This window comes from Ischnura elegans, chromosome 6, assembly GCF_921293095.1.
Source record: "Ischnura elegans chromosome 6, ioIscEleg1.1, whole genome shotgun sequence".
Taxonomy (NCBI): domain Eukaryota; kingdom Metazoa; phylum Arthropoda; class Insecta; order Odonata; family Coenagrionidae; genus Ischnura; species Ischnura elegans.
Window position 1 is genome coordinate 79,207,665 of NC_060251.1, and position 27,105 is coordinate 79,234,769.

At 38.0% G+C, this 27,105-nt stretch overlaps 1 protein-coding gene across 4 annotated transcripts in view; it reads left to right on the top strand.

The window, feature by feature from the left end:
• Positions 1-10,367: 10,367 nt before the first annotated feature.
• The window catches only part of LOC124161049, a 49,092-nt gene continuing 32,354 nt past the window's right edge, over positions 10,368-27,105 (top strand). For all 4 annotated transcript variants that reach the window (XR_006865307.1, XR_006865308.1, XM_046537209.1 and 1 more), the window contains exon 1: positions 10,368-10,492. Coding sequence is in view for 2 of the 4 variants with exons in the window: in XM_046537209.1 (XP_046393165.1) it covers positions 10,407-10,492 (86 nt within the window). In the remaining 2 variants the exon portion in view is untranslated. The remainder of the gene's footprint in view (positions 10,493-27,105) is intronic.

The following is a 27,105-nucleotide window of genomic DNA, read 5'->3' on the forward strand; positions in this document are numbered from 1 at the left end:
CGCTGAATCTCAAGGCATTGATTGGTTGACGACGACGATAGCGTTTGATTTCATATATTTCGTTTTGAAACTTCATTTCCATTAAATTAAATAATTCGAATGAAGGAAAGTTATGGGGATTTTCGTGAATCTATCATAAGTATTTACTTTGCTGTTTAATTTTCTCATTGTAATGTGGAGGTCGAGGTTTCCATATTGGCCTAGCTTTTGGTAACTCAGCAACCGTCATGTGCACTAAAGTAATTACTTCCTCGGAGACCCTACCTGAGAGAAACATGAGATTCCGGTCATATTTTCTACCTTTCTGAATTTTTCCGCGAATTAAACGAGTATTAGTGACATATTTCAAAAAAGTCACAACAATAATGTTACAATTATTGATACTCTTTTTTGTTTAATTTTGGGTGCTTAATTTCCGGTGACGCGTTTTTCCTTGCTATTAATATTTATTAAGCCAATGGTGTCGGAAAAATCAGTATATATTTTTCATTTTTTCGGCTGTTTTGTTTCTGAAGTGATATTTTGACCTCTGGCTCTTTGTATGATCTTGAGAATTAACTTATAATATTTCTTTCGTATCAGAAGACTTCATTATTAAATTGCATCCTACAAGAAATCATTAAAATACATCCTCCTGGATAGGTGTGGTGTCCTTAATATGGATGCCATATCTTCTGTTTTCGTCTTTTTAAATAATTTCATCGTATTGATTTTTATAATTGCATTATTGTTTTCCAATTAATATAATAGTACATATGCAGAATGGTATATATTGCTATCAGTTTTTAGTAATACCCATGAAGTCCAAGTAAGTCTTTTAAAAAAGTTATATAAATAACACACTCAGCTCACTGTAATTATTTCCGGGAATTTTTTAAATATTGCCCAATCATATCTTTAAAATTTTTAAACAATAATGAAAATACTTTGAAATATCGCCGATTAGATAAGCATCAAATAATTTGGAATTACCCACTCTTGCATTTTTTAATTTTAAAAATTTCTAGACACTTAAAAAGATAATATTTTCTGAACGTCTTCGTCGAAATGATATTTCTGAGCTGAGAGTTAACTTTTTAGGTCTCCCCTTCGTTGGATTATGAGAATTTTTTGTTATGTTACCACAGGTCAACCTTGTGGACAACGACAGCGATTGCTTTTGGAGACAACTGTGGAGGTCCATGAAATGGACACCTGAAGGTTACAGCTCCGACAACTAGATACTTGAGGATTTTATTGTGAAGAAAGGAAGAATGAAGATAGGAAGAAAGAAGACACCAAGCCTGAAGATAGTTATTTTTTTTGCATTTTTTGTTGCAATTATTGTTCAGGGTGTTTGTATATTTTTTATTAATGTATGTATTTTTTCCAGCTATAGTTAGGATTTGCGGCAGGAGAGTAGGGATTTTATATTGCGTCTTAGCGTCGATTAGAAAAACTCGAAGGTTAGGCAGGTCTTCGTACATCGTGGCCACGATTCCGTATTTAGGCGTTTAATTAATTCAGGCGTATAAAGCAGTATTTAGGTAGGCAGGGCTGTATGAATGGATGAATGTGATTTTATGAATGAGTGAATGGAATGTGGTTTATGAATGAATGAATGATATTAGTAGTAGTAGTGCTTGATTGTTTTGAATTTCTAATTATATTTTGTGTAGTTTTTTTTATTCTTATTAATTTTGGTCGTAGTGTAGTGCATGCCCCCCTCAAATCCAAACTGTTCCCTCATCGTGGGGAGGGGGTGTAACAGGGATAAGTCATTAATTTGCACCAAATGCTTACAAAATTGTACCCTTATTGGGAATGTGATGGAATATTTTTTCTTCCAAAGTTTGTGGTTTTTCCGCATGAGTTGCAAATTGTAAAGGTTATTTGATAACATGCAAATATGACTTATCCCTGGCTAAAACAGTTGGTGCATTTGTGATTTGTATTTAAATATGTGAAACCATTGAATATAATGTATATGTTGCTGTGATCTTTATTCCAGTGCTTAGTACTATTTGCATTACTGTTTTTTTGATGTTTTTCGATAATATTGTACAGAGCCTTTTTTTATTTTTGTAACTGATGCATATATTTTTTCCAGCTATAGTTTAGACTTGAGGCAGGAAAGTAGGGATTTAATATTGTATCTTACAGTTGATAGGAAATGACTCAGAATAGGCAGGTCTTCGTATATTGAGACCATGAAAATATAATTAAGTAACACCCTGACCAGAATAAATTGTACCCATTGCTAAGGTAGATTTGTATTATTGTTGTTGATATTTTGTCTCGATTTTTTAAATGATATTATTTTAATAGCATTTGAAATTATTAATTTAATAATTGAAATGCTATTAAATGCTGTGCATGTTATTTCTCCCTACTACTTTGTACAAGTAAAGGCAATAAAACTATTTCCTATATACCTTTGACTATGTTACTTAGGAGATGTTGTGAAAATAAAATATTTTAATGTCTTCGTGATTGATGACATAAAATAAAACATTTTACATGTAATTTTTGTGGAAATTAAAGTGCTGGTACAAATCCAGTAAAATGGAATGCCGTTAAGTTATTGACAAAATTTTACATTCGTCAGTTGATAATTAACCTAAATAAAGTGAACATATTAAGAAAGCATCCATCAAGATGCAATTTCATTGGGCAATTGCATAAAAATATTTTAAATCATTCTTTGGTATGCAAATAGGCAATTTGTTAACATTGTTAATCCCTTTTTGGTGATGATAATATGACATTGTTACGAAAAAAGATTAGGAACATATATTTTCCCGTTACAGTTTAGATTTGGAACAGGAGAATATGGGTTCTATTTTAATTATATAATGCTGTCGATTATACATAACTCGGACTAGGCAGGCCTTCGGACATCGTAACAATGAGTCCATATTATGGCGTTAGATTAATTCAGGCGTGCATGTTGAGGTATTTAGTTAGGTAGGGCTTTAACAATGGATTGGATAACAATGGATGAATGTGATTTTGTGAATGAGTGTAATAGTACTGGTAATGCTTGATCAGTGTAAATTGTTTTTAATAATGTGCATAATTTTTTATGACCATAGGGGTGTTTTGGGGGCATAAACATCCCCCATATTTTTCCCCTGTAGGTGACTGACTGCAACGCATCTGCTGAGAAGACTACAAGCCCTCCAGCACTCCAATTTACAAATTATGTGGCTACATGCAAATATTTTACATTCGTCAGTTGATAATTAGCCTAAATAAAGTGAACATATTAAGAAAGCATACATTAAGGTGCAATTACATTGGGCAATTGCATAAAAATATTTTAAATCATTCTTTGGTATGCAAATAGGTTCAATTCTTTGGTATCAAATTATGTCTTCCAGTAATCAATGAATTGTTATAATGCTGAAAGACTATTTCATCCTTAAGTAGCTGAAGAGTTTGTAATGAGTGTATCGTTGTCTGATTCCTCCGAAGTGATGACAAAAGAGTATCAGTGTAGGCAAGCCACATAACACCCAAACTCTTCATACCTTTCTGGCTATGTGGCTGACTGAGAACTCAACAGCGATCTGCCAGGTAAGTTCAACTATGAAAATTAGAGCCTCATTTGCATAGCTAATTTGCATTGTTTTTTTTTTTAATGTTAGACAGTAAGATGGAGGAGAAGGGGCTTTGGGATATCAGCCTTGACTATTTATACACATAAGATGAAAATATTCCAGGTTGGGCACACACAGTACAAGACAATTTAATAAAAATCTTTCCTAACTCTGAGGAAGGTGGTAGGTTCCCCTGAAAACTTATTATTTAAAACTTATTTATTTTCATCTTGAAGTGTGTATTTTAATGTGTGCACCCAACCTGGGACATTTTTGTGTTGTACACCTCATAGAGGAATTTCCTGAAGTATATGCATATAATGGTAAGCAGGGGCGGATCCAGGATTTGTTTCTGGGGGGGGGGGGGCGCAAGCACGACCGTATCCAGGATTTCGTTTTAGGGGGCACAAGGATGCTTCGTAATACAAAGTGAAGGCAATTATAATGGGACCGTATTAAAAATATTGCATATTTTTTAAGGGTCTGGGGGGGCACGAGCCCCCGTTCCCCCCTCTAGATCCACCTATGATGGTAAGTTATTAGTTATATTTATATATAAGTTGTTGTCACTTCTTAGTAGGGTAAGGTATCTACCCCAAAAACCAGATGCAGTAAGATCCAGTGTTATATGCATATATTTGAGTGCAGCAAGAGCAATCTCACATGGTCACTAAGTGTTCGTCAAGGTCACGATAGAATATTCGGGTAATACGAAAAAATTGCACCATATTATTGGTGCATTGATATTTCGGTAAAAACGAATTATGATATCTGCGGAAAGCAAAAAGAGAATTTTCTCCATTAAAAATTTTATAACGACAGCAGTGTTTAATTAAGTTAATATGCGTTAAAGTGGATTTTAAAAATTGTTACTGTCATACCATGCAACTGAAGAGAAATTATTGCAGAGAGGTTCGAAACACCGACTTCGGATTACTACCGTAGTAAGTCTTCCCCTTAACCAGTAGTTCATTGTCTACTAGGCGCATTGATATTTCGGTAAAAATGAATTATGATATCTGCGGAGCAAAAAAGAATTTTTCCCATTAAACATTTTATAACGACATCAGTGTTTAATTAAGTTAATATGCGTTAAAGTGGATTTTAAAAATTGCTACTGCCATACCATGTAACTGAAAAAAATATTTTGCCGACAGGTTCGAAACACCGACTTCGGATTACTACCGTAATAAGTCTTCTCGTTAACCACTAGTTCATCTCACTCGTTGACTCCGAAGGGGATTCATTACGAGATTTGTCAGGAAAGGGAATGAACCAGTCTAGTGTCACTAAATCAAACTGAATTTTAACACTCAGTGGCATTATTTGCTGTGATATACGGCGGATATTTCATGTGTATGTTTTGTTCGCTATCGCTGATCGAAAACCTTCAGCGTTAATTGTAAGACAATAGACTTCGACGGTTCGGCCAAACTACCGAGAGGAAGTAAAGTGACGTTCTGGACGTAGATTTATTATCTAGCATGAGCTGCACAATTTATGTGGTAGTAAACACTGCATATATCCCGCATACATTTCCCTTTAATGATGTTGTTATAAAAATATTGCGGGAAGTGGGAATGTTGTTCAAATTTCCCTCCCACTGGTGCAACAGAAAATAGCGAAACTCGATTTCAAAACTGCGGCGAAAGTGGCGCCGCTCCATTTGTTGCAATACTTTTGAATCCGACTGTACTTATAACTTGCATTACATCCATCTAAACCAAAAATTTCCGATGGCGGTCGCAAAATAACAATGGCGATACCATTATAACTTTACATATCGATTTTCCTCGTATTATTTTGGATATATCGCGCAGAAAAAAAATGAAAGAAAACGGTGGCGCGGGGAAAGAGCCGACCTTATGCAACCCGCATCACGTGACTGTCTATCCCGCTGTGCTGCTGAGGTGATATCACGTCATAAATAAAAAAATTCATAGCTAACAAATTAAGAGCCAAGACAATTTTGTCATCATTTTTCCCAGCTCTTTTGGCATCCATGTATGCGTTTTGCATTAATAAACGGAAGCCGCACAGGGGGTCGATTTTGAGTTTTACATGGAGAGCATTGAAAGTGTTAAATGAGTTCCATGGCTGCTACATATTTTTTTTGCATTCTACTAAAGTTCTAAAATGGGAATTAAAGCGGGAATTAAAAATTAGCGTAGGTATTCATAATATACAAATTATATGGTTTTATAAATCCCAGTTTCGACGAATGTTAATGGTTAATTTAACCTCATTTGAAAAAGGCCAGATTGGCGCCAGATGCGATGCCACTTCACGTGACGTCATAGGGACCTAGACTTAATACGAGTAGTCAAGAGTTTACATCGTCTGAGATAACCAATGCATGCATGAGGCACAGAGCTCAGGGAAACATCTCTTAATCTCTTGCCGTCCTCGGTGGCGCCGGGGTAAAGTCCCCGACTGCTAACCTAGAGGTCGCGGGTTCGAATCCCGCCTAGGTGGTTTGACCACCATCCAGGGCTTGGATGTATGTGATTGTGTAACAAGTTAATTGTAAGAGAGGACTATCTAATCCTAAATTCGCTTGTGAAATAAAGACGACATTATTATTATTATTATTAATCACCTATTAATATAGCGTATGGTCGGAAAGTTTCCTTCATTTGATAGGGTATCAATAATACGCCAAGCGCTACCTGCTAGCAGCCTGCACTGTAGCGGCCATGAACATACATGTATATTCATGGTAGCGGCGCTCATAGCCTCGCAACAAGGTGGCCTCACACGGTGGTAGCCGGAACTAGAATGACGTCACACGGGTTTTTGCCAGCATTCATACTTAGCCGTCGCGTTTTCGCGCGGTTGAAAGTTTTCACTTTTCATTCAACCGCGAAAAATAGATATCGTAAAAAAAATATTTAAAAATCTAAAAGCGTGAAATACGTACTCCAGGCAGAGCTGTAGTTGGAAAAAAAATTTAGGCGGTGCTCCCCAAAAATTCCAACAGCTGAACATGTATTATACATCCGGCCGCGAAGGTATTTTAACCGGTACGCTTATAACGAATTTGGATCTAAGGGGGTACGCCGTACCGGCCCAACTACAGCGCTGACCCCAGGAGTAATCTTTATATAATCAGAACAATCTTTCGATTTAGGCAATAAAAAAATAGGAAACCACCTTATTGCTATCTTTTGAATGTATAGGTACCTGGCTAAGTCTGTAACGAGAAAGAATTGATATCTTACAGAGGAGTCTAAAAGAGGGATTCACAAATGATGTTTATACCCAAAATATTTATAAAGAACAGAGAGAGATCAGGACACCTAGATGGGTCCTCTCTTTCCTATTAAAGAGGAACATCCATCGATCAAATCGTTGGATATTTATAAAGAACAGTAGGTAAGCTGTTCATAAAAGAACACGCGAATACCATCGGACGCTGAGTCGATAAATAATAATTCTGGTTTATACTACAAGTGGACAGCAGATATATTTCTGCGCACGGATAACCATTGCAAATAAAGGCCCGGAACAGAATTTGCTTGAAATTATTATAACACGCTGAATAAACGGTATGATACCACACGCTTTCATATACTCAAAACGCCCGATAAACAGTGTTTTCTTCCTGAATGACCCTGACTGTTGGCATAGGAACAAATATTTTGTACTGTTATTTTTCCTAATCAGGACCAAAATGCACGGCTCATAAAAATTAACTGTGAAACCCACCTCTAATGGAAATGCATAGCGGCTAGACGAACAGACATCCTCTTTAATATATATAAATGTATTGACACGGTGGGATATACAAATCGGTCGCGTATCATTTGTGCTGACGACCTTAAGTCATTGCCTTTATCTCAAAGCATTCTCCTCCCCACGTTGATTGAAAGGAAGGAATTCGAAGTGTCTTGCGATCAAGTATTTGAGTAAGCACTTGGTTAAGGGAGTCTATTTTCCCTTTGAAGTAAAGACGTCATAGAAGAAATTAGCAGTGCGGGAACGTTCTTTCCTTCACTTTCTTTAGAAGTGAAATATTACTCTGTGAGTTTTTTTTATTACAAGTCATTATTAACATTTTATAGATAATTTTGTTTTGTTTTGGTTACTAATGTATAAATTAGAAATTTAGATGCAAAAAAATTGATAGTAAAGTTATTTGTCTATTATGCATTTTATTCACCACTGCCGGAACGGCGTTCCGGCGCGTATCACCACATTGACACCATTGCTCTGATGATAAAATTATCAATGTCTCAACAGCTGTACGAAAGGTTCCCCGAACGAATTCTGCAGTTTTATCTTTTCCGCTAAGATTTCATCTAACGAGACAAGGGCGTACCCAGGATCAAATCTAGGGGGGGTCAAGCTATGGTTTTTCAAGTTATAGGTAAGATTTAAGCATGGAAAAGGTGAATGAAACCAACATTTTAAGGAAACTGTAACAGCCCTTTATCAGTATTTAAAATTATTTGCTTGAAAAAACATTATTTTCCTTAAAGACATCTGCAATTTTTGCTTCTAGGGGAGGGGAGGGGAGGGCAGCTGCCCCCTCCTGCCCTTCGCGGGGTACGCCTCTTCTTGCCACCTGGGGGTAAGCCCATGTAACGAGAGACAAAGAGCATGACGCATACCCATTACGTAAGAAACGTACGCCGAGGGGACAGAGAGCGTAGTAGTGAAGTAAACTCAGTTGACCTATGAAGAAAAAAAATCATTACGTACACTATAGGTACGTACCGGTCTATCAACAAATTCTACCCTCTATTTTCATTGAGGGGAAGGAAAATCGAAGTCGTTTTTCTTGCGATCAAGCATTTGATTAAACCCTTGATTGTCGGTGTTATGACGTGCGAAACTTACGCCGAGGCAAGGGCGTACTCAGGATCATAACTGGGAGGGGTGGTGGGGGGCAAGCCAAGTAGTGACTTTTTACCATGGGAAAAGTGAATGAAACCAACACTTTAAGAAAATTATAACAGCGCTTTATTAGATTATGAGATAATTTCCATGAAAAAAATAGTTTTATTTTAGTAACATATCTTATACTACTACATATTATTTTTCGTGCGTTAAAAGAAAATTTGTTGAATAATTTCGTTTCAATTCAGTCCTGATTTTGCTTTCAGAATTTTGCGATTTTTGCTTCTGCCCCTCGCTGGGTACGCCCATGCGCCGAGGAGATAGAGAGCGTACGAGGCAAGTCGACTCAGTTGACCTCTGAGGAAAACATTTCATTAAGTCAAAAACTAAATAGATTTGAGTCACTTTTTTCCGTGACTCCCAGCTGTATAAAAGGTTATATCCACGAGCCAGTCAAGAAAGACGAATTGCTAGGTCACGGCATCATTAGGAGACGCAAAACGGTGTATATTCATCCTCTTTTAGTTGTAAAGAAGAAGGATATGTAGTTCTGTACGCTTCTGTTTAGACGCACGACACATTAATAGTATTGCAGTACCCGAATATGACATTCGTCCTGGAAATGATGAAATCTTACAACATTTCAACGGGAAAAATTATTTTACGTGTACATACATAGGCGGATCCAGGGGGGGGCACGGGGGCACGTGCCCCCCCCCCCCCCCCCAGACACTCAAAAATATGCATGATATTTAATACGGTCCCATTATCATTGCATTCGTTTTGTATTACGAGGTATCCTTGTGCCCCACCCAGAACAAAATCCTGGATACGGCCTTGCTTGTGCCCCTCCCAGAAGAAAATCCTGGATCCGCCCCAGTGTACATATATTTCACTGCTTCTTATATAATCAAGTGGAATTGCACCCGGACGACCAAGAATATACGGGTATTACGTATAATCATCAATGGTGTCATGGTGCCAGAATACCGTTCCAGCACTGATTAACAAAAGGCATAATAGTTAAATAACACTTTTATCCATTTTTGTGCCTCGAAATTTCTAATATATACATACGTAACCAAAACAAAAACTGTTGTAATAAAATGTAAATAATAACTTGTAATAAAAAACACAGAGAGTAATATTTCACTTGTTAAGAAAACTAAGAAAAGTGCGTTCCCGCACTACTAATTTTGCCGTGATGTCACTGATAATCATGTAATACTCCGTTTCAACGTGCCGCGTTGTTGTTGAAAAACCTAAAAAAACTTGAAGAATAGCGTTGCTACACTGATCCGGTGCCTAGGCGATGTTCTTGGTTCCGAGTTTCGTGCTTTTCTAATTATCTATGCCGACAATATACTAGTCGCATCCTCAAATTTTCATGAACATCTGAGGCATTTAAAACTTCCTCCAGAAACTGCCAGAAGCGAATACCTCCTTGAATATAGAGAAATCAAAATTTTGCCACAGTAAAATCAGATACTTATGGCATGAACTTAATTTCATAAGAAGGCAACAGACCAGATCCGGACAAAATTAAGGGAATAGAAAATATTCATACCCTAACTAATATTAGAAAGCTTAGATGATTTATAGACGCGTACAATATAACTGTCTATATATCTCAAATTTAACTTAAAAAACCATTTTGCGTTGCAAAACCAGACATATGTGAGCCAAAATCTTCCATAATCGTGGATGAAATAGGTAAAGAACATGGTCAAAGAGCTGTAGCTTTTCTATTCCTTAAAATTCGTACCATCGCAAAACCGCCTACCTAAGTTCCAGAGTTTTCGAAGAAAAAAATGTGATACCACGAGTTTCTTCTTAAATTGATTGTTGGGTTACTGTATCTCCATCGTTGATCATTTCGCCATCGATTTTCGATATCTGCTATCTCGGAACTCGTAACTGGCAATCTTTGGCAGTCTGCAAAGAGACGCCTTGATTCGAACACTCAGAAAGTGGCAAGGGAGAATGGACGGGAATCAGAAGTATTTTGAAAACAGCACGCTGTTATACGTGGCTACTCTGTTTCTTGCGGTCATATATTTTAAACTCAGGTAGGTATTACAAAAGTATATGGATTTATAATATTTTAAAATGAGTACCATTGAATGTTACAACTAATTTAACGTACTGACCAGTAACGTCTCTTTCTCTAACTCGTTAACGAATTGTTGTTAACGGGTTGTTAACGAAAGTCCTCTCTTGCAACGACACCCTCTTATCGAAAGTGTGTTTCTGTATCTCACGTTAACGACAGCTCGTCGTTGCAAAACAAGTCCACGGCTCGTCGATAGCAAACAATACACCATCGGCGCCTGCGAGTGAGGCTAGAATTTTCAACCAATCACAATGCCTAGATTTATTCGTTCGGTAGCATCAAGAAGCAGTGCCTAACTACGGTAACTAATAAACGATAAATAGACACCATAAATATACAAGAAGCTGCTAAAGAACGCACCGGTCGATTTGGAAAAGAATAATAAATGAGGGAGAAAAATGATCCCAGACGGCACAGAATCCTCCGTATCTAATTCGTTATGGAGGATTCTGCGCCGTCTGGTATGAGTATGATTTTAGTAGTGGATTTATTTCCTGTTTTTATGATGTGTCGTAATATATTTCCATGAAGAACGAAATAAAATAAGAGGGAAATTAGTGTAAATAAGCGTGTATATTCAAGGATTCGTCGAAGGAAGAATATCGGTAACTTTTGGTGCATTATGTATCGTAATTTTCAAGTATAATTATCTTGAAGAGGACTTTGTCAGCTACTTACTCGTTCACCTGCGCCTATAATAATTTTACTCTCGTGATTATAGTAGTGACAAAAATAATTTGTATTAGTATTGTAACAATGTAGATTTCGGAGTGCATCTTCAGCCACGGCTTGTTTACATCGTTTGCTTTATTTCCGCCACTAGTCCACCACTTCCGCAGTGGTAGTTATTCAATTAGAAAAACTTATTGACCCTTTCATCATATTTTGGGATGTTTGAAATCAATTCGCTGATAAAAAATACCGAGATTACGCGGATGTCATGGAAGGAATCATCGCGAGTATCGTGATTGTGAACTTGTGTCACATACTTAACGCTTTTTAGTGTCAATTTCTTGAGTAAAGATTACGGAAGTGTTAATGTTGTTGGTGTTGTTGTTACTTATAATTATATTCTACGCAAAGCGAACCCTAACAACACCGGATATCCGTTTCAGGTCCGCTATGTCCTATCTAGGTCCGCCGGCAATCAGGATATCCGTCGGATCTCCCACGGATATCCGAAGCCGGATGATCCGAAAAATGTCCGAATGGGATGATCATAGGATATTCTGTTACAGAGCTTTAATAACAATAATATACAATTGTAACCATTATTGCATTCAGATTTGCACAATACCAATGCAGTTACAGCAAATTCATTGATGAAAACTAACTGAATACAAATAGCAACTCTGAATGCAAAAATTATTCGAATTGGCATTCGAAGTTTTTCCTGCAAGTTTTGGTTTTCGCTCATTATTAATATGGGTTTTCTGTCGAATATAAGCACCTATAGATTGGAATTGGTGATTATAGCATCTACACTTTTCCTCCACATTTCCTCCACAATGATAATTATTATATTTTTCGTTGAAACCATTATATTACGTACTTATCTAATAATAACGGATTAAAAATCGTATTTCTATTCTAGCGAAACTAAAATCTGCTCTAGAAAAATTTGCCCTTACATTTGATAAAACAAATAATGCACTGTTAAAAAATCTTTGGGACTACGAACCTCCGCTGAAACCAAAACACCGCCTCCCCAGATGTGCCCTCAACCCTTCCCATATCCCTATCCCCTAATTCCCTGTCAAGTATTATTATGCCATGACTCTTTTAATCTGTAAAACGTGATAAACTAATCTGCCTGCATTATTACTAAACGAAACGCCCAGGAGACAGCTGCAAACTGGGAACTGAGGAAAACAACCTCGAGAAATAGACTTGGACTTGGAAAATCGTATTTCGAAACTTGCGCCATAACGACCGGCGGCCATCTTATATAACATGTGACTTACAGCGCCCACAGCCATCGCCACTGAAGTTGTGTACACATTCGTAGGTACTGTATTTTTGACTTTGTGAATTTAGCTGTGCTGTAAAATCTTATTTTACAAGCAAATTTACGTTGACGTACGCCATGGAAGAGGAAAATGATCCCTTTTTTGCAGTGGAGACTGGCAAAAAGGGATTAGAAGAATACAGTTTGTCAGCATTGACCCATCTACTGTTTACTGACCATTTAAATGTAAGTAAACGGAAAATTTTTCTCTATTCGATAGTAAACCAACGAACTTGTGTGTATCTAGCCTTTCAGGACTAATTTATTTCTCAGTGTAATTAATATTTTGTATGATCTTTGTGTGATAAAATACAATCCATTCAGACCGATTAAGTTTAAATATCAGTTCTCGCAGTAGAATCCATTTCTTAGCTGTTCTTTATGGCATTTAAGTATTATTCTCTATCTCAATGAACTCGTATATGAAGGGGTTTTCTCACAAATGAATAACTATTGAGAATATGTCGAAGAATTATAGTAATTAATGAGCAGTTCAGGACATAGCCATCAATTAACTCTCTCCGATCATTATCATTTAGGTATTGATTTGTGTCTTTAGTAATATATTCGCTAATGCCTTACAGTTAGAAGAGGATGCAGAAAAATACATCTTCTGGAAAATGACGTGAGGTCCTTCGAGGATAAAAACAACAGTGTGAATGCCGGGATCAGAACATTCCAGTCTCTCCAGACCGCCCCGTAACTAGGAAGAGAAAAATTCTATAGCTACTGCAGGAGCATGAAGAGCCCAAGGAGGTGCAAATGTACCATATGTAATCCCCGGAAATGGTAACGAGGAGGTTGATGAAGATAATGGAGAACTTGCACATTTTTTGGAAAAAATAGGGGAGATAGAGGACGTTGAATCTTGCACAACGCAAAAAACCCGAGGGCTAGGTAACGCTTCGTTCCCGAGATAAAAATTCTCAAAGTTGTCGAAAATCCAATGGCGCGAAAAACGGCGTTCGAAAGGGGGCGTGGTTGTTTCCATGGGTCTGACGTCATATATGCCGTTCCGAGTACTCCGAGGTAGTACTGCAGCGGGGGCCGCCGTTCCGGCCGCTTCCTCCTGGACTCTGGGCGGCACTAACGGGGAAAAGGTGCACGGGCGGAGTTTTGGGGAGGGCAGCGGAGCCTTATATGGTAATGAAATGTAACTTAAATGGCAAATTGTCAGAAAAATTGCGTAAAATTTATGTCAATAAAATAGCTGCAGGATTGATAAATTTATAAAATAAGATAATTAAGAAGTGTGATTAGTTATTGCAATTTAATGAGTCAGTGAGAGCTTGTCTATTATTATAGCAATACTTGTAAATAAAAGCAATAAAAACATTCTACAAACCTCTGAAATCAGTATTTTACCATAAGTTTAGAAGCACCTCATATTTTCTCAGGTAACTCATATTTTCATATTCACATTACTTAAATTTTGCCATCCATAATCCAACCATTCCAATTATGGAATACAGAGATAGGTTGTTAACATAGACAGTTGACTTCTGGTGAAATTTAAATGGATTAAGGTTTTAAAAGAAATTGTAAAGTAAAATCCATTAAAACATTTTATTGAAATCAAAGGGCTTTAATTAACAGTAGGAATATATTTTTTCTCCAGAGTTCTCTGGCCCAGTCAACCAGTGTCTTCGCTAAATTTGTATAATAATTGACAATTTTAATTTCAATTTTGGAAATGACTTCGTACTTAGGGTCAGCAACGCACAATATTCCTATTTCCTTCCCATAAAACAACATTTGGAGTTGCAGTTGTGCATGGCATCTACCGCCCACTTTCCCACATTTGCTAATATAATTCTTGCATAGTTCAGATGTGGGACACTTCACCTTTACCACATATTCAGAACTAATCAGGCGATGCCACAAATTCAGGGAGTTCAGCTTTCAATAAAAGTCCTGTATTTTCAAAACTAACACCCAACTCTCGTCTTAATGACTTAATTACATCACCTTCTAGGTCTTTCCCCCTCTTCATTGGCCCTGTGATTTTAAAGGGTCGAGCACCCAACAGCATCTCTGCAAGGGCACCACCACCATCCATCTTACAGTTAGCCTCTGTATAAATCATTGAGGCACCCAATCGTGCATACCTCAACTTATGCCACAGGCGACATGATGCCCGCCCAACAGTCAATCATGATGCTTGTAAACAAAGGGGCAGGGTCATTTTTGACTTAGCTAATTGAATAAAGTCCTCACAGAGCTCCTTGTGTAGGCTTTCGCGGTGTGGTGAGGATTCAGCAGACAGGTTTTCGGAGTTACTACCCCGTAGATTCATCTCTGCAGACGACAATTTCGCCGGCATTGCAGTAGGCTTCTTGCACCGGCCTCCGACGGGAGACGGGCGATACCACGGATCTCCACTTCATTGACCTGAAGAAGCCTGCTGTAATGCCGGTGAAACTGTCGTCTGCAGAGATGAATCTACGCGGTATTAACTCCGAAAACCTGTCAGCTGAATCCTCATAGAGCTTATGGGTCAAATTTTGAGTTTTAAATAAAACGCCCAAATAAAATAAGTCCAACTGCTCAAGGGAGTGAGAGGGAGAGTTGTAAGCCAACAGAACACATTGATCGTTATTTTCCCTGCAGTCCATCTATACCCGGTCCTTGAAATCACCAATTCCAAGAATTGGGTCCACAGGCTTCAAATTTCCTAGATCAGTGGCCATAAGGAGTTGGTTTCTCACACCAGACAAAGGTGGTTTGCGCCAATAGCACTTAACTTCAGTTGGGGAAGGCTCTAAGCTCTTGTTGTGGTGCCACACTAGGAAAGCCAAGGAAGGCATGCTTACATCCCCCTTAAAACATGAAGTGGTAAACATTGCATCATTAGTCATATGCCAGAAAAATAATTCACATTTTATTTTTTACAAATTATTATTTTACATATTACCATCGATTCTACTTGCATATTTCGTCTATAAAAACGTCAGTATACGTCTAAACTTTGATGAAATTACAATAAATTTAAGAGTTACTTGAAACCATTACAAATAAACATCATAACATAAAGGTACTTATTAAGCCATTAACCCATACAGCACAGGGAGAAATTTACTCGTGTATATTGAGTCGAAATTTGGTGTAAGGAATAAGTCGAGATTTCGCCCATTTTTACACGTGTTAATGCTGTGTAAATTTGGTCCAACTCCCTTGACCCTTATATACAAAAAATATGAAGCAAAGTACGTGTGTGAGCAGATGCTAAGATGAGCAGCAATCCGAACATGATTAAAGTTTCAGGACAGATGATTGAATTAAGTCGTCCACCTTAGTACCAGCAAAATTTTCCCAACGAAATCTAGTTAAATAATTTTACGAATCATCTTGCGGCATATATTTTATGGGTGTAAATTTAATATGATTACATATATGCTCCTGTCGAAATACAAACGAGTTAACCATTTATTGCAACTAGAATGATGCTTGTCAATTTAAAATTCTCAGTAATTTCGAATTACTTCCGTCAATGCCTCGCACCACGCGAATTGAACGCTGGGAAAACAATCACGTAACGATATAACTTGTGTGACTCGAACTGGAAGCACGAGACGACAACGACAACATCAACAAATTCGCTAATTCTCTTTATCCTGGTGTGCTTGTGCTCAGTGAAACTACTTGCGGTTTTACCAAGGTTTTGTGGTTTTATTAACTATTTGGCAGTACTTATAAGATCCATCCATCATATCGTATTCGCTGTATCCATTATGTCATTCACATTATTTTTCACATCGTCACCACTTTTTTTGTCATATCATCCCCACTAGTGTTTTATCCTGTACGTATTTCCTGATGAATTATTTTATACAGAGGAACCTTTTATTGACACAATAAATGAAAATTTTGAACGAATATGTTGACTATGTCTTATTACCTGTTTAGAATTAGTAATGTGCCGCCGTTTGCGTGGTCACTGCCATTTTCCGGTCATCAACAAGAAACCCTAATCCTGGTGGAGAAAGGAATAACTACAACGGTCCCGTTATTGGGTTCCTTGAGCATACACGTGTATTATCCGGTTTGTGGCGGACATAAGACCATATATACACCAGATTTATTCCGCTTTTACTCGGGTAATAACGGTTTTTACACGAGATAAAACACGTGAAATACACGACCTATATGCCAGATTGAGACCGTTTGTGCTGTATGGGTAACTGTGGTCACAGCTACTAATAAAGATATGCATGAATTAGTTAATAACTAGTACTAATGAATCATTACGCCGATGCATTATAATTACCCGACGACGCTGTGCAATCGTGACAGACAATGCTCAAAATCGTCTTCGACGCTTCGTCGAACACCATGGTGGCATTATAATTTTTGGCCGTAACTTTACGTTCCAGAAAAACACTTCACCCGGCATAAATTATTAGATCTTTGTAATGGCACACGTCAAGTCGCCCTCTCAATGTATTCTTTTCTCATAGATCTGAAATAGAGATTCGTAATGTAAACATTGCGAAAAGGTCACATGTATTATCACAATTTTGCTAATAATGACGACCTAGTGCAACAGAATTCACTTGAAAACAATTTATATATTCATTTATCTTGTAAATAACATAAAATACTTACCGCAAAGCCTTTACATTTCGTATTTCAGCTGATGTTTACTTGTCACAGCTCATTAAGTACTCCATCATTATGGGAGAATCGACTTCGGGCAGATTTCCGGACTCCGCACGAATATATCCAGCTTCCATGCCGATAATTCTCTTAAGTGTAAAATAAAAACAGATAGCGTACTTCTTTAAACTTGTACTTCAGCGCAGGAGATGTATATCTCAAGGTAAATCCACTTTCCAGCGTCTCGAACTGATAAACACTTTGTTATGCCTGGTTACCATGCCACGGAACGGCATATATGACGTCACGCGTCATTAATGCCGTAAAACGATTTCATTATTTTCAGGGCGCTATTGTTCAGTTAATATGCGTCACTCAGGTTAAAGAGAAGTGTACATTTTAAAGATTTCTGTTGTTCTATACGATGCATGAGTTAAATTGCCTGTACAAAATCCTTGCAAGTTCTCCTATTGATCCACATTCTTCCTGAAGGCATGTTTACACTGTACATTAACTCGTGTGTGCCTAACCATGATTGTGTGTTAAAAAAGTTAACGTTGGAATAGAAATACTTTGTCATTCCTCTTACTCAGGTGTTTATTATTTCGTTGTTTATCTCATTTTAGACTATTGTGCATTCCGTGAAAATAATCTACAAAGCATTGCTCTGCTCACATGTTTTCGCACTGTATTTACTTAGTCATAAGTGTTTTGGAGTTCAGAGATAGTGAATTCATTGGTTTTATCTATATGGACAGTTTATTTTGTGCCAATGTAAGCATGAAATTTGTTTCCATGTTATAACTTATGTATGTTTAATAATTTTGTCTTTTAAAGCCATGCATGTTGTATTTGTTCACAGAGAAGTGCCATTTTTGTTAATTTTATAAGCTGAAATTTATATGATGAATCAAAAGATTGTTTTATCTGGTTCTTGTCAATATTCAACTGTAACCAAGTGGTAATCATTCTTAACTATTGTTTGCTATAATTTTTCATTAAGGTCACTTTACAAGGTTGAATTTATTCATTGATACGGAAATGCAAACCCAGAAATTGTATCATCTCAGATTTATTATTAGGCATAGTTGGAAGCTTGGGTGTATACATTTTACCTATAAACAATGCCATTGTTGATGTGATTCTTCAAACCATTGAAATCTCAAAGCATGAGATGTTACGATCTTCCTTGGAAATCATTTTTCGGAACTTTCAGGGTATAACCTGTTCCATTCGAACTCTTGGAATCACTAAATTTAAATTGATCCAATTCCCAAGAGGTAACATTAATTTTGAAAGTCAGTTTGCTTGAATGCAATAACTCAAATCATGTAAAAAGGCCTTAAAAATGACAAAATAAGAAATATTAAATAGTTTTTTAATGCAATTTTGTTTCTTTTTATTTGATCAGTAGTCACTAGTTAAAGCATTAATCATTCGAATGAAGGAATCTATTTGGTGTATATTCTTGCAACAATATGCAAAAAATGGTATTAATATCCGGAAGGGGACGTCCTGTGGATATCGGATTTTGGGACATTAACTATCGGATTTGGGACATGAAGACTCCTTCCACCTTGATAAGGTTGTCTATCATGTGCAGGAATCTTTTTGGTGCATATTCTTGCAACAATATGCAAAAAATGGTATTAATATCCGGAAGGGGACGTCCTATGGATATCGGATTTTGGGACATTAACTATCGGATTTGGGACATGAAGACTCCTTCCACCTTGATAAGGTTGTCTATCATGTGCAGGAATCTTTTTGGTGCATATTCTTGCAACAATATGCAAAAAATGGTATTAATATCCGGAAGGGGATGTCCTATGGATATCGGATTTTGGGACATTAGCTATCAGATTTGGGACATGAAGACTCCTTCCATCTTGATAAGGTTGTCTATCATGTGCAGGAATCTTTTTGATGTATATTCTTGCAACAATATGCAAAAAATTGTATTAATATCCGGAAGCGGACGTCCTATGGATATCGGATTTTGTGACTTATGGATATCCGACGGATGTCCGACGGATATCGCCGGATTTCCTTCGGATATCCGTGGCCCATCCGCAACTTGGATATCCGCCTTGGATATCCGACGGACATCCGTCGGATGTCCATGTGTTGTTAGGGAAGATAAGCAAGATAAAGTAAACAGAAAAAATGTGCATTTAAGGAAGTAATATAAATATTTTCATAGTCACTCACCATGTTGAGGCATCGAACTACTGATTAAACTAACGCAAAAGCAAAACGTAGCAAAGGTTAATCGTTGGTAGCCACAATTAGGCATAGAAAATCACTGCAATCAGCAACTGCAAATGATACTAAAATAAGTGTATGCATGTACCCATCAAAACACAGGCATATTTTTCGTTGGGACTTAGTTTAACAGCATTGCAAAAGTTAAAAGTGACGACAAATGAGTTCTGAGTAAAAGAGGGAAACCGTTATTTTTTTCGTGAACGGTGGCTTTAGCCAGCCAAAAAAAGGTGTCAAAGATCCGTCAGTGTTATGGCCATATCGGGGTTTATTCAAAAGGTTGTTCCGAATTAAAAATTCTTCAAAAATTAGGATTCTGAGTATTCCTAAGTCGTCTTCTCTTCACTAGATGCTTGATTACATTTGCTCTTTCCTCAAGAGTGATTAGCTCCCTACCTAAAAAATGAAGTCCCATCAATCGAGCTGAAAGAAACTACTGACTAAAAATAATCGAAGCACCATAATTGGAATGTGTAAATATTATTTTCACACTAATAGGGAAGTGCACTAATTTTTTTTTATTGCTGAATTTGAAAGTTTAGCCTAAAAAAGAAACATTAGTATGGTCACTTTTATTTTCTGCATCTGGGGTATGCACTTTAAAACGTTTTGAAAGTCGGAAAATTTCATGTTGCGCTGAAACACAGTGCCTCCATCTTGATTGAGATGTGACGTCACAAGGCAGTAGTCACCAGTGGAGTATCGCTGTATTCCGTGGCCTTCTTTAGCGCGGCGAGAGTTTCGGGAATCGGTGGAGTTGGCTTCCTAAAAATGTCGTCTAGTACCGAAAACATGAATTCAAAATAGAATTATAAATGATTTTTTGTTCCAAATTTCATCTCGACGTCGAAACAAAAGCCTGGAGAAGATATTCATTCCCGTGCCTTAAGCACAAGCTATACGGAATAAATGGTTCAAGGCTGCTCCTGACTCTTATCTATCGATGATATTCTGTTTTGAAGATCATTTGAAGGTATTGTAAGATCAAATTGTTATTGATATTATAATAATTTACTTAATAGGTACCTCAGTCACATCAGAAAGTGTGTTGAGTCAAAATATAGCATCTTCCGCGTAGACCTACGTAATTTATAAACTGAAAGTAGTTTGGTTAAAGAATTATGGCGCGACTGTTTTTTTACACGACCGAGCAAAATGCGTACTTTGCCCATGATATGTGCATATATGATAGCAAACGATTTTTGTTAAAGTTAATCTTTATTTGTTGAAATTAGTACATTTATAGGTGATACAGATATAAAGGTACACGGCAGGTCGCGCGGCGTAATTTGTACTCCACTGGTGACGGGTTCATCTTGCTGATCTAAAAAAATAGCTACAATACCTCGAACTTTGAAAACTCGCAATATAGGCAGTCAAAGTACATTGTAGGAATACACGAGACCATTATAGCCCAGAATGTACGTACAATGTCGAAATCCTTGGTTTTCAAAGATTGACGTATTTTATACGCCAGCGCGCCCGGTCCAGGGTTATCAACTTTTATTTCATCCTATTTGTTAGTTGAAATTATATTTCAGAATGGTTCTTTTAGCACTGCTACTGAGGTAAACTGGTAGGTACTGAGTACAAGGTACTGAGGTATGTACTGAGTAAGTAAACTCCCTTTGGAGTAATGTGAATTACAAGTGTTCGAGATATATGGCATTTTATATTCGCTTTGTGTTCCGATTAATTATGCCTGTACGCATATTGTTGCTTGCCGCGAGCCTTTAATGGTATGTGCTCTTGCAAGAGTGGTTTTCATTTTTAATGTGGAAGTTGGTCAGTATAAGCAAAGAAAAAATTAACATTTTAGCGCACACCAACCCTTGTAGTCATCGTATCTCGGCGTTTGTAATGACACTGCTAAAATACCTAAACGCCATAATGACGATAAAAAAATTGTCTCATGTCAATGATTGCTGCAATTATAATTAATGATAAACTAGACGCCGTATGATCACAATGAAGGCAACAAAAAATAATGCCATGACTGAGACTTGAACCACGGTCCTTCGGGTAATACCTCTCCTTTGACTCGTGCACGCTACCACTACCCCAACCGACACATTACGAATTTGTGGATATTTTGAATTTATATATATAACTTTTAAAAAGTAACGCATGAAAATTAATTAATTACAGCCTAACTAACGCCCTAATTGAAAAAGATGCAGCAAGGTACGCGGTCTCCCCTTGTTAGCCTTAACGTCTCGCATTTCTATGGAGCGTTGAACCTGTCCTCCTTATTCAAAAATTCAGTAACCATAAATACATCAAAGTTTGGCATACCATTTATAAATCGTTGGAATTTTCCTTCTCCCAACCAAGATTATCTTTTCTTGAACCCATCCTGGACAGCGAACCATTGCAACAACCAGCCAGCTCGGAAATAAGGCTAACATCCCATGATTCTAGTAGCGAAGGGCGAACGTTCCGGCCGGCGTGAATACATACGCAACGAATAAGTCTTGCAGCAAACGTCTGAAATAGGTTTATTAGTTTGACTCGGTTCTTACAAAAAAAGTTTTGGCATGATAAACGGCATTGTGCCAAAATATACCCAGCGAAAAATAAATGCCATCATGCATTTATTAAAGATTCAATGTGCTATTCGTACTACTCTTTCCAAACTTGAAGTTGACACGTAAATGAATATTAATATATTACGCAATGATGAAGTCGTTTACTCAAAAGAGAAGCAGCCACATATATAATCTGAAGATATTTTATGACAGCAAAAAACGGATACCCTCAAATTCTGTAATTTTTCTATGCAATAATAGTGGTAGAACTAAACGGTGTAGAAGCTGCCTTCTGCTACTGCCTTGTGACGTCACGGCCAATATTCAACATGGACACCCGTTTTCGCGGCCTTTGAATTTTTCCATATTTCAGACGGTCATCTCGAATCAAGTATTCACTATTAGGATTTAAACTGTGGTTTTACGACATTATGTTATTCTGAACTCTAATTTAAAAAATGTGTTTGGTGCATTTGAAACACTAGTGCACTTCCCTATTTTCACAAAATAAATAACTTTCTTAAATCTACTTCAAACAGCATGTTTACTCCCCCGCAAAAACTGTCTCTGATGCCACTTTTTATACTCATTGATTACTGCAAAACGTTTTAATGCTTTCCACCTCCTTCGCAAAAGTGTTTCTACAATTTTTCAAGTAAATATACCTTTATCGCTTTGTTGTAGCAGAATTAAAACTTTAAAACCGATACCGAAAAACGTTATGGCGGGCGTCGATAAGCTTAAGACGTGCTCTCAAGCGCCCGGATAAGCTATCGACATTTTTCGTTAGTGCTACCGAGAAAATATCGTTAAGCAAGCGCAGATAAAACCAATAGGGTGGTTTCCTATTATTTTTTTATTGCCTAAATCGAAAGATTATTACTCCTGGAGTACGTATTTCACGCTTTTAAATTTTTAAATGACGATATCTATTTTTCGCGATTAAATGAAAAGTGAAAATTTTCAAGCGCGCGAAAACGCGACGCGTAAGTAGGAATGATGGGAAAAAGTCCGTGTGACGCATTTCTGGTTCCCCCTCCCGCCTTATGCGGTGACCTTGGGAGAGGCTCTGAGCGCTGATACGACGCAGGATGCTAGCGGGTAGCTGACTACCATGCTATCTGGTAGCGCTTGGCTTATAAAAGGTTTATTAATACCTTATCAAACGAAGAAAACTTTCCGACCTTAGCCAGTTTTAATAGAGGTTATTATTAATACAAGTTTCCCTGAGCTCTGTGCCTCTTGCATGCATTGGTAACCTCAGACGATGTATAACTCCTATCCTCTCTGTAGAAACTAGGTCCCTGTGACGTCACGTGGAGTGGAATCGCATGGGCGCCAATCTGGCCTTTTTCAAATGAGGATAATATTGACCATTGCCATTCGTCTAAACCGATATTTCTAAAACCAAATAATTTGTGTATAATGAATACACTAATGGTGGGTAACGAATCGCAATCAATGCCTTTCGTTTTCTTCGATGAAGGAAACTACCCTATTGTCGTTAGTTAAGATTTTCGATAAGCTAACGACGTAGCAACGTCGATAAGACTTGCTATTGAGTTAGAGAAAGACCCTACAGGGGACAGAATATTTTTCCTGAGCTTAATAGCTTTGGATTGACTTTCAACCAGTTTTATTTTCATCTGGAAAGTCCCCCACGATCCACGTTGGGGGCTTCGATATGCGAGTACCCAACATATGGGCAGGGCAGCAGCAACGCCCATGGAACGACTGGCTATTTTCGCGATTTTATTTTATTTATAGTCATATATTTTCGAAAATTTTCATGTGTTTCCGCCTTCAATTCGAAAATTAAAATATATGAACACAAAAATGGTTAACATGGCTAAAATAATATTTTATTTTAAAATAATTAACACATAAGTGCTTCACATTCAGAGAATTAAATGTTATTTTCTCCCCTAAGGTACGTTGGTTTGTTTTTAAGTTAAACACAGGATTTGAATGCAGAAACATATTAAGGGCGTGGATCATCAATTTTTCATGCCACTAGCGGCTTGTACACTCCACAGAATTCGATGCATCTATACTGTGTGGCAACAGCACCCAGGTAGCACAAAGGAAGCGAGTTATACGATTCATATGGTGTTTTAACGGAAAAATATGATAAGCAGCTTATCGTAAGCTATGGAACTTAAATAATTCAAGGATGAGATACTTAGGAAGAATAGGTAAGGAATGCCACCAAATGTGAATAACAAAAGTCGTTTCTGTTGGATGTGGGCCAAAGGCGGCTGAAAATAGTACATGAACATACAAACACTCGGCCACCACGGTAGTTGAAGGGAGGCGAATACTCAAGGGAAGTCATGGTCAGCAAAATCTTCACATGAGAATATCTCTCGAACCCGGGCCATAGTGGAAGAAAGCCGGGACACTTTCTCTACGTCACCTGTATAGTCCCAGAAAATAACATCGGCATTCAGATCCCGAATATCACTCTCGCGATGTCTCTTTGTAAGAGCTCTGCCCGACATAAATTTCAAGCATACCGTGAAATTCAGCGAGTCGTTATGAGAGCCGAACAACTGATAACAAATTATCCTGTTATTTATAATAGCATTTTACCGATAAAGGTAGGTTTCCATGGAGTATGAGGGAAGAGTTCTGGAAAAATCCCCTTTCTTGAAGCTCATCCTTCTACAATAGGGTGGTTTCCTATTTTTTTATTGCCTAAATCGAAAGATTATTACTCCTGGAGTATGCATTTCATGCTTTTAGATTTTTAAATGACGATGTCTATTTTTCGCGATTAAATGAAAAGTGAAAAATTTCAAGAGCGCGAAAACGCGAGGGCTAAGTATGAATGCAGAGAAAATCTCGTGTGACGTAATTCTGGTTCCCGCTGTCGCCGTGTGAGGTGACCTTGGGGCGAGTATATGTGTGCCGCTGCGATGCAGGTTGCTAGCAGGTAGCAGAGTACCCTGCTAGCAGGTAGCGCTTGGCTTAAATAAGGATTATTAATACCTTATCAAGCGAAGGAAACTTTCCGACCCTAGGCAGTTTTAATAGGTGATTATTAATTAAGAGATGTTTCCCTGAAGTGTGTGTCCCTGTGACGTCACGTGGAGTGGCATGGCATGGGCGCCAATCTGGCCTTTTTCAAATGCGGTTAAAATTGACCATTGCCATTCGTCTAAACTGGTATTTCTAAAAGCAAATAATTTGCACATTATGAATACACTAATGATGGGTAACAAATCGTAATCAATGCTTTTCGTTATTTTTGATGAAGGAAACTACCCTATTCAGAATAATGCCTACTCCCTTTCACCCTATCTAAAAATCCTATTCTTTAACTTCCTCTCTCTCGTTTACCCAACATTCTACTCTCTCACCCTACCATGTCCAGCAAGTCATCGTTCCTCTTCCTCTCCGTCCACTCCACCTTCTCTGGATACCCACATCTCGAATGCCTCCAGTCTTCTCTCGTCCTCCATCCTTAATGTCCACGTTTCCGCACCGTTAAGAGCTACACTCCAGATCAAACTCTTCGCCAACCTTTTCTTTTAACTCTTTGATCACGATCTTCTCATAAGCTCTTTCCTGTTCATAAACTTGGCTAGGGCAATTCTTTTCCTGATGACCCTACCTCTGTATCAGTTTTCCTCTTCTGTGCTACCAAAATACTGAGTTGAATCGATCTACGTGCTCAAGTTTCTCCCTACCTACTTTTATTTTAGGTCTCACATTCCTCGCTCGCGATGCTCCACAAAACCGCGTTACCTTGGTCTTCAAATGAATAATCCTCATCCCATACTCCTCGCACCGCTCGCCTAACGCATCCACTAGGGCCTGCAGTCCCCTCGCTGACTTGCTAATCAATACCTGAACATCCGCGAACCTCACTGATTTAAACATCATTCCTCCCACTTTTACTCCATCTTCCAACTCATCCCACGCTTCTATTCTGCGTACACGTAAAAAGGCAGCGGCGATAGAGGACATACCTTGCCTCAGTCCTCAGCCAATGCTTGCCAAACCCCATTTCTCCGTCCGCTACCATCACTTGTGCAGTCTGGACCATCTACAGATTACGAATGAGTAGTCTATCCCTCCAATCTAAACCTATTCTCTTGAGAATATCCATTAACATTACCCAGTTCACTCTATCAAATGGTTTTTTTAAATCAGCGAAACAGGCATTCACGTCCTGATCATATTCTACGTTATTTTATACCAGGGACCTCATTATCGTTACTGAGTTGACTTCCCTTTTCTAACACCAAACTGATCTTCGCCCGAATACTAGTTTGCCCTAGCCTCCATTCGCCCGTGCACTTTCGCCGCGTGCGATAATAGTCCTTTAAACTCCGCATTCCACACCTTTCTTCATTTTCGGTAGCGGAATTAGAACCGCCTTCACGAAATCCTCCGTCCAACATCCCTCCTCATAGATCCTGCGTACTAGTTCGAAAAACCTTTTCTTTTTATCCCTCCCTAGATTCTTCAGCTCACACGGGATATTGTCCACGCCTACTGCTTTCCTAGACTTCTTATCACCAAGGGCTCTCTCGATTTCCGCATCTAATTTCCCGGTCCATGATTGTCCTCCTCCACTGCACTTTCCTCCTCTAAAGTCAATCTCACCAGCCTGTTCCTTTCATTATACAGATCCTCCACGTATTCCTTCCATGTACTCTGTACGTATAATTAGTACGTAATTACAGACCGATATCTTTAACGTCCATCTCTTGCAAAGTCCTTGAACACATCGTAGTCAGCTCGGTAATGAAACACCTAGACGCGCAAAACTTATTAATGGGAAATCAACATGGATTCAGGAAAAGCAGATCTTGCGAAACTCAGTTAGCGCTTTTCGCCCACGATATTTTAGTCTCCGGGGAAGACAACATTCCAGTAGACGCGATTTTTCTTGATTTCAAAAAGGCATTTGATAAAGTACCCCACGGAAAGTTAATATTAAAACTGAAATCTTATGGTCTAGACGAAGATGTCATTTCCTGGATTAGAGAATTTTTGAGCGACCGCGTCCAAAGAGTAGTATTAGACGGTGCAGTCTCCAATGAGGTTAGAGTGACTTCTGGCGTTCCTCAGGGTAGTGTCATTGGCCCACTCCTATTCCTTCTTTATATAAACGACATTGGCGAAGTAGTGCAGAGTAAGTTACGATTATTTGCAGACGAC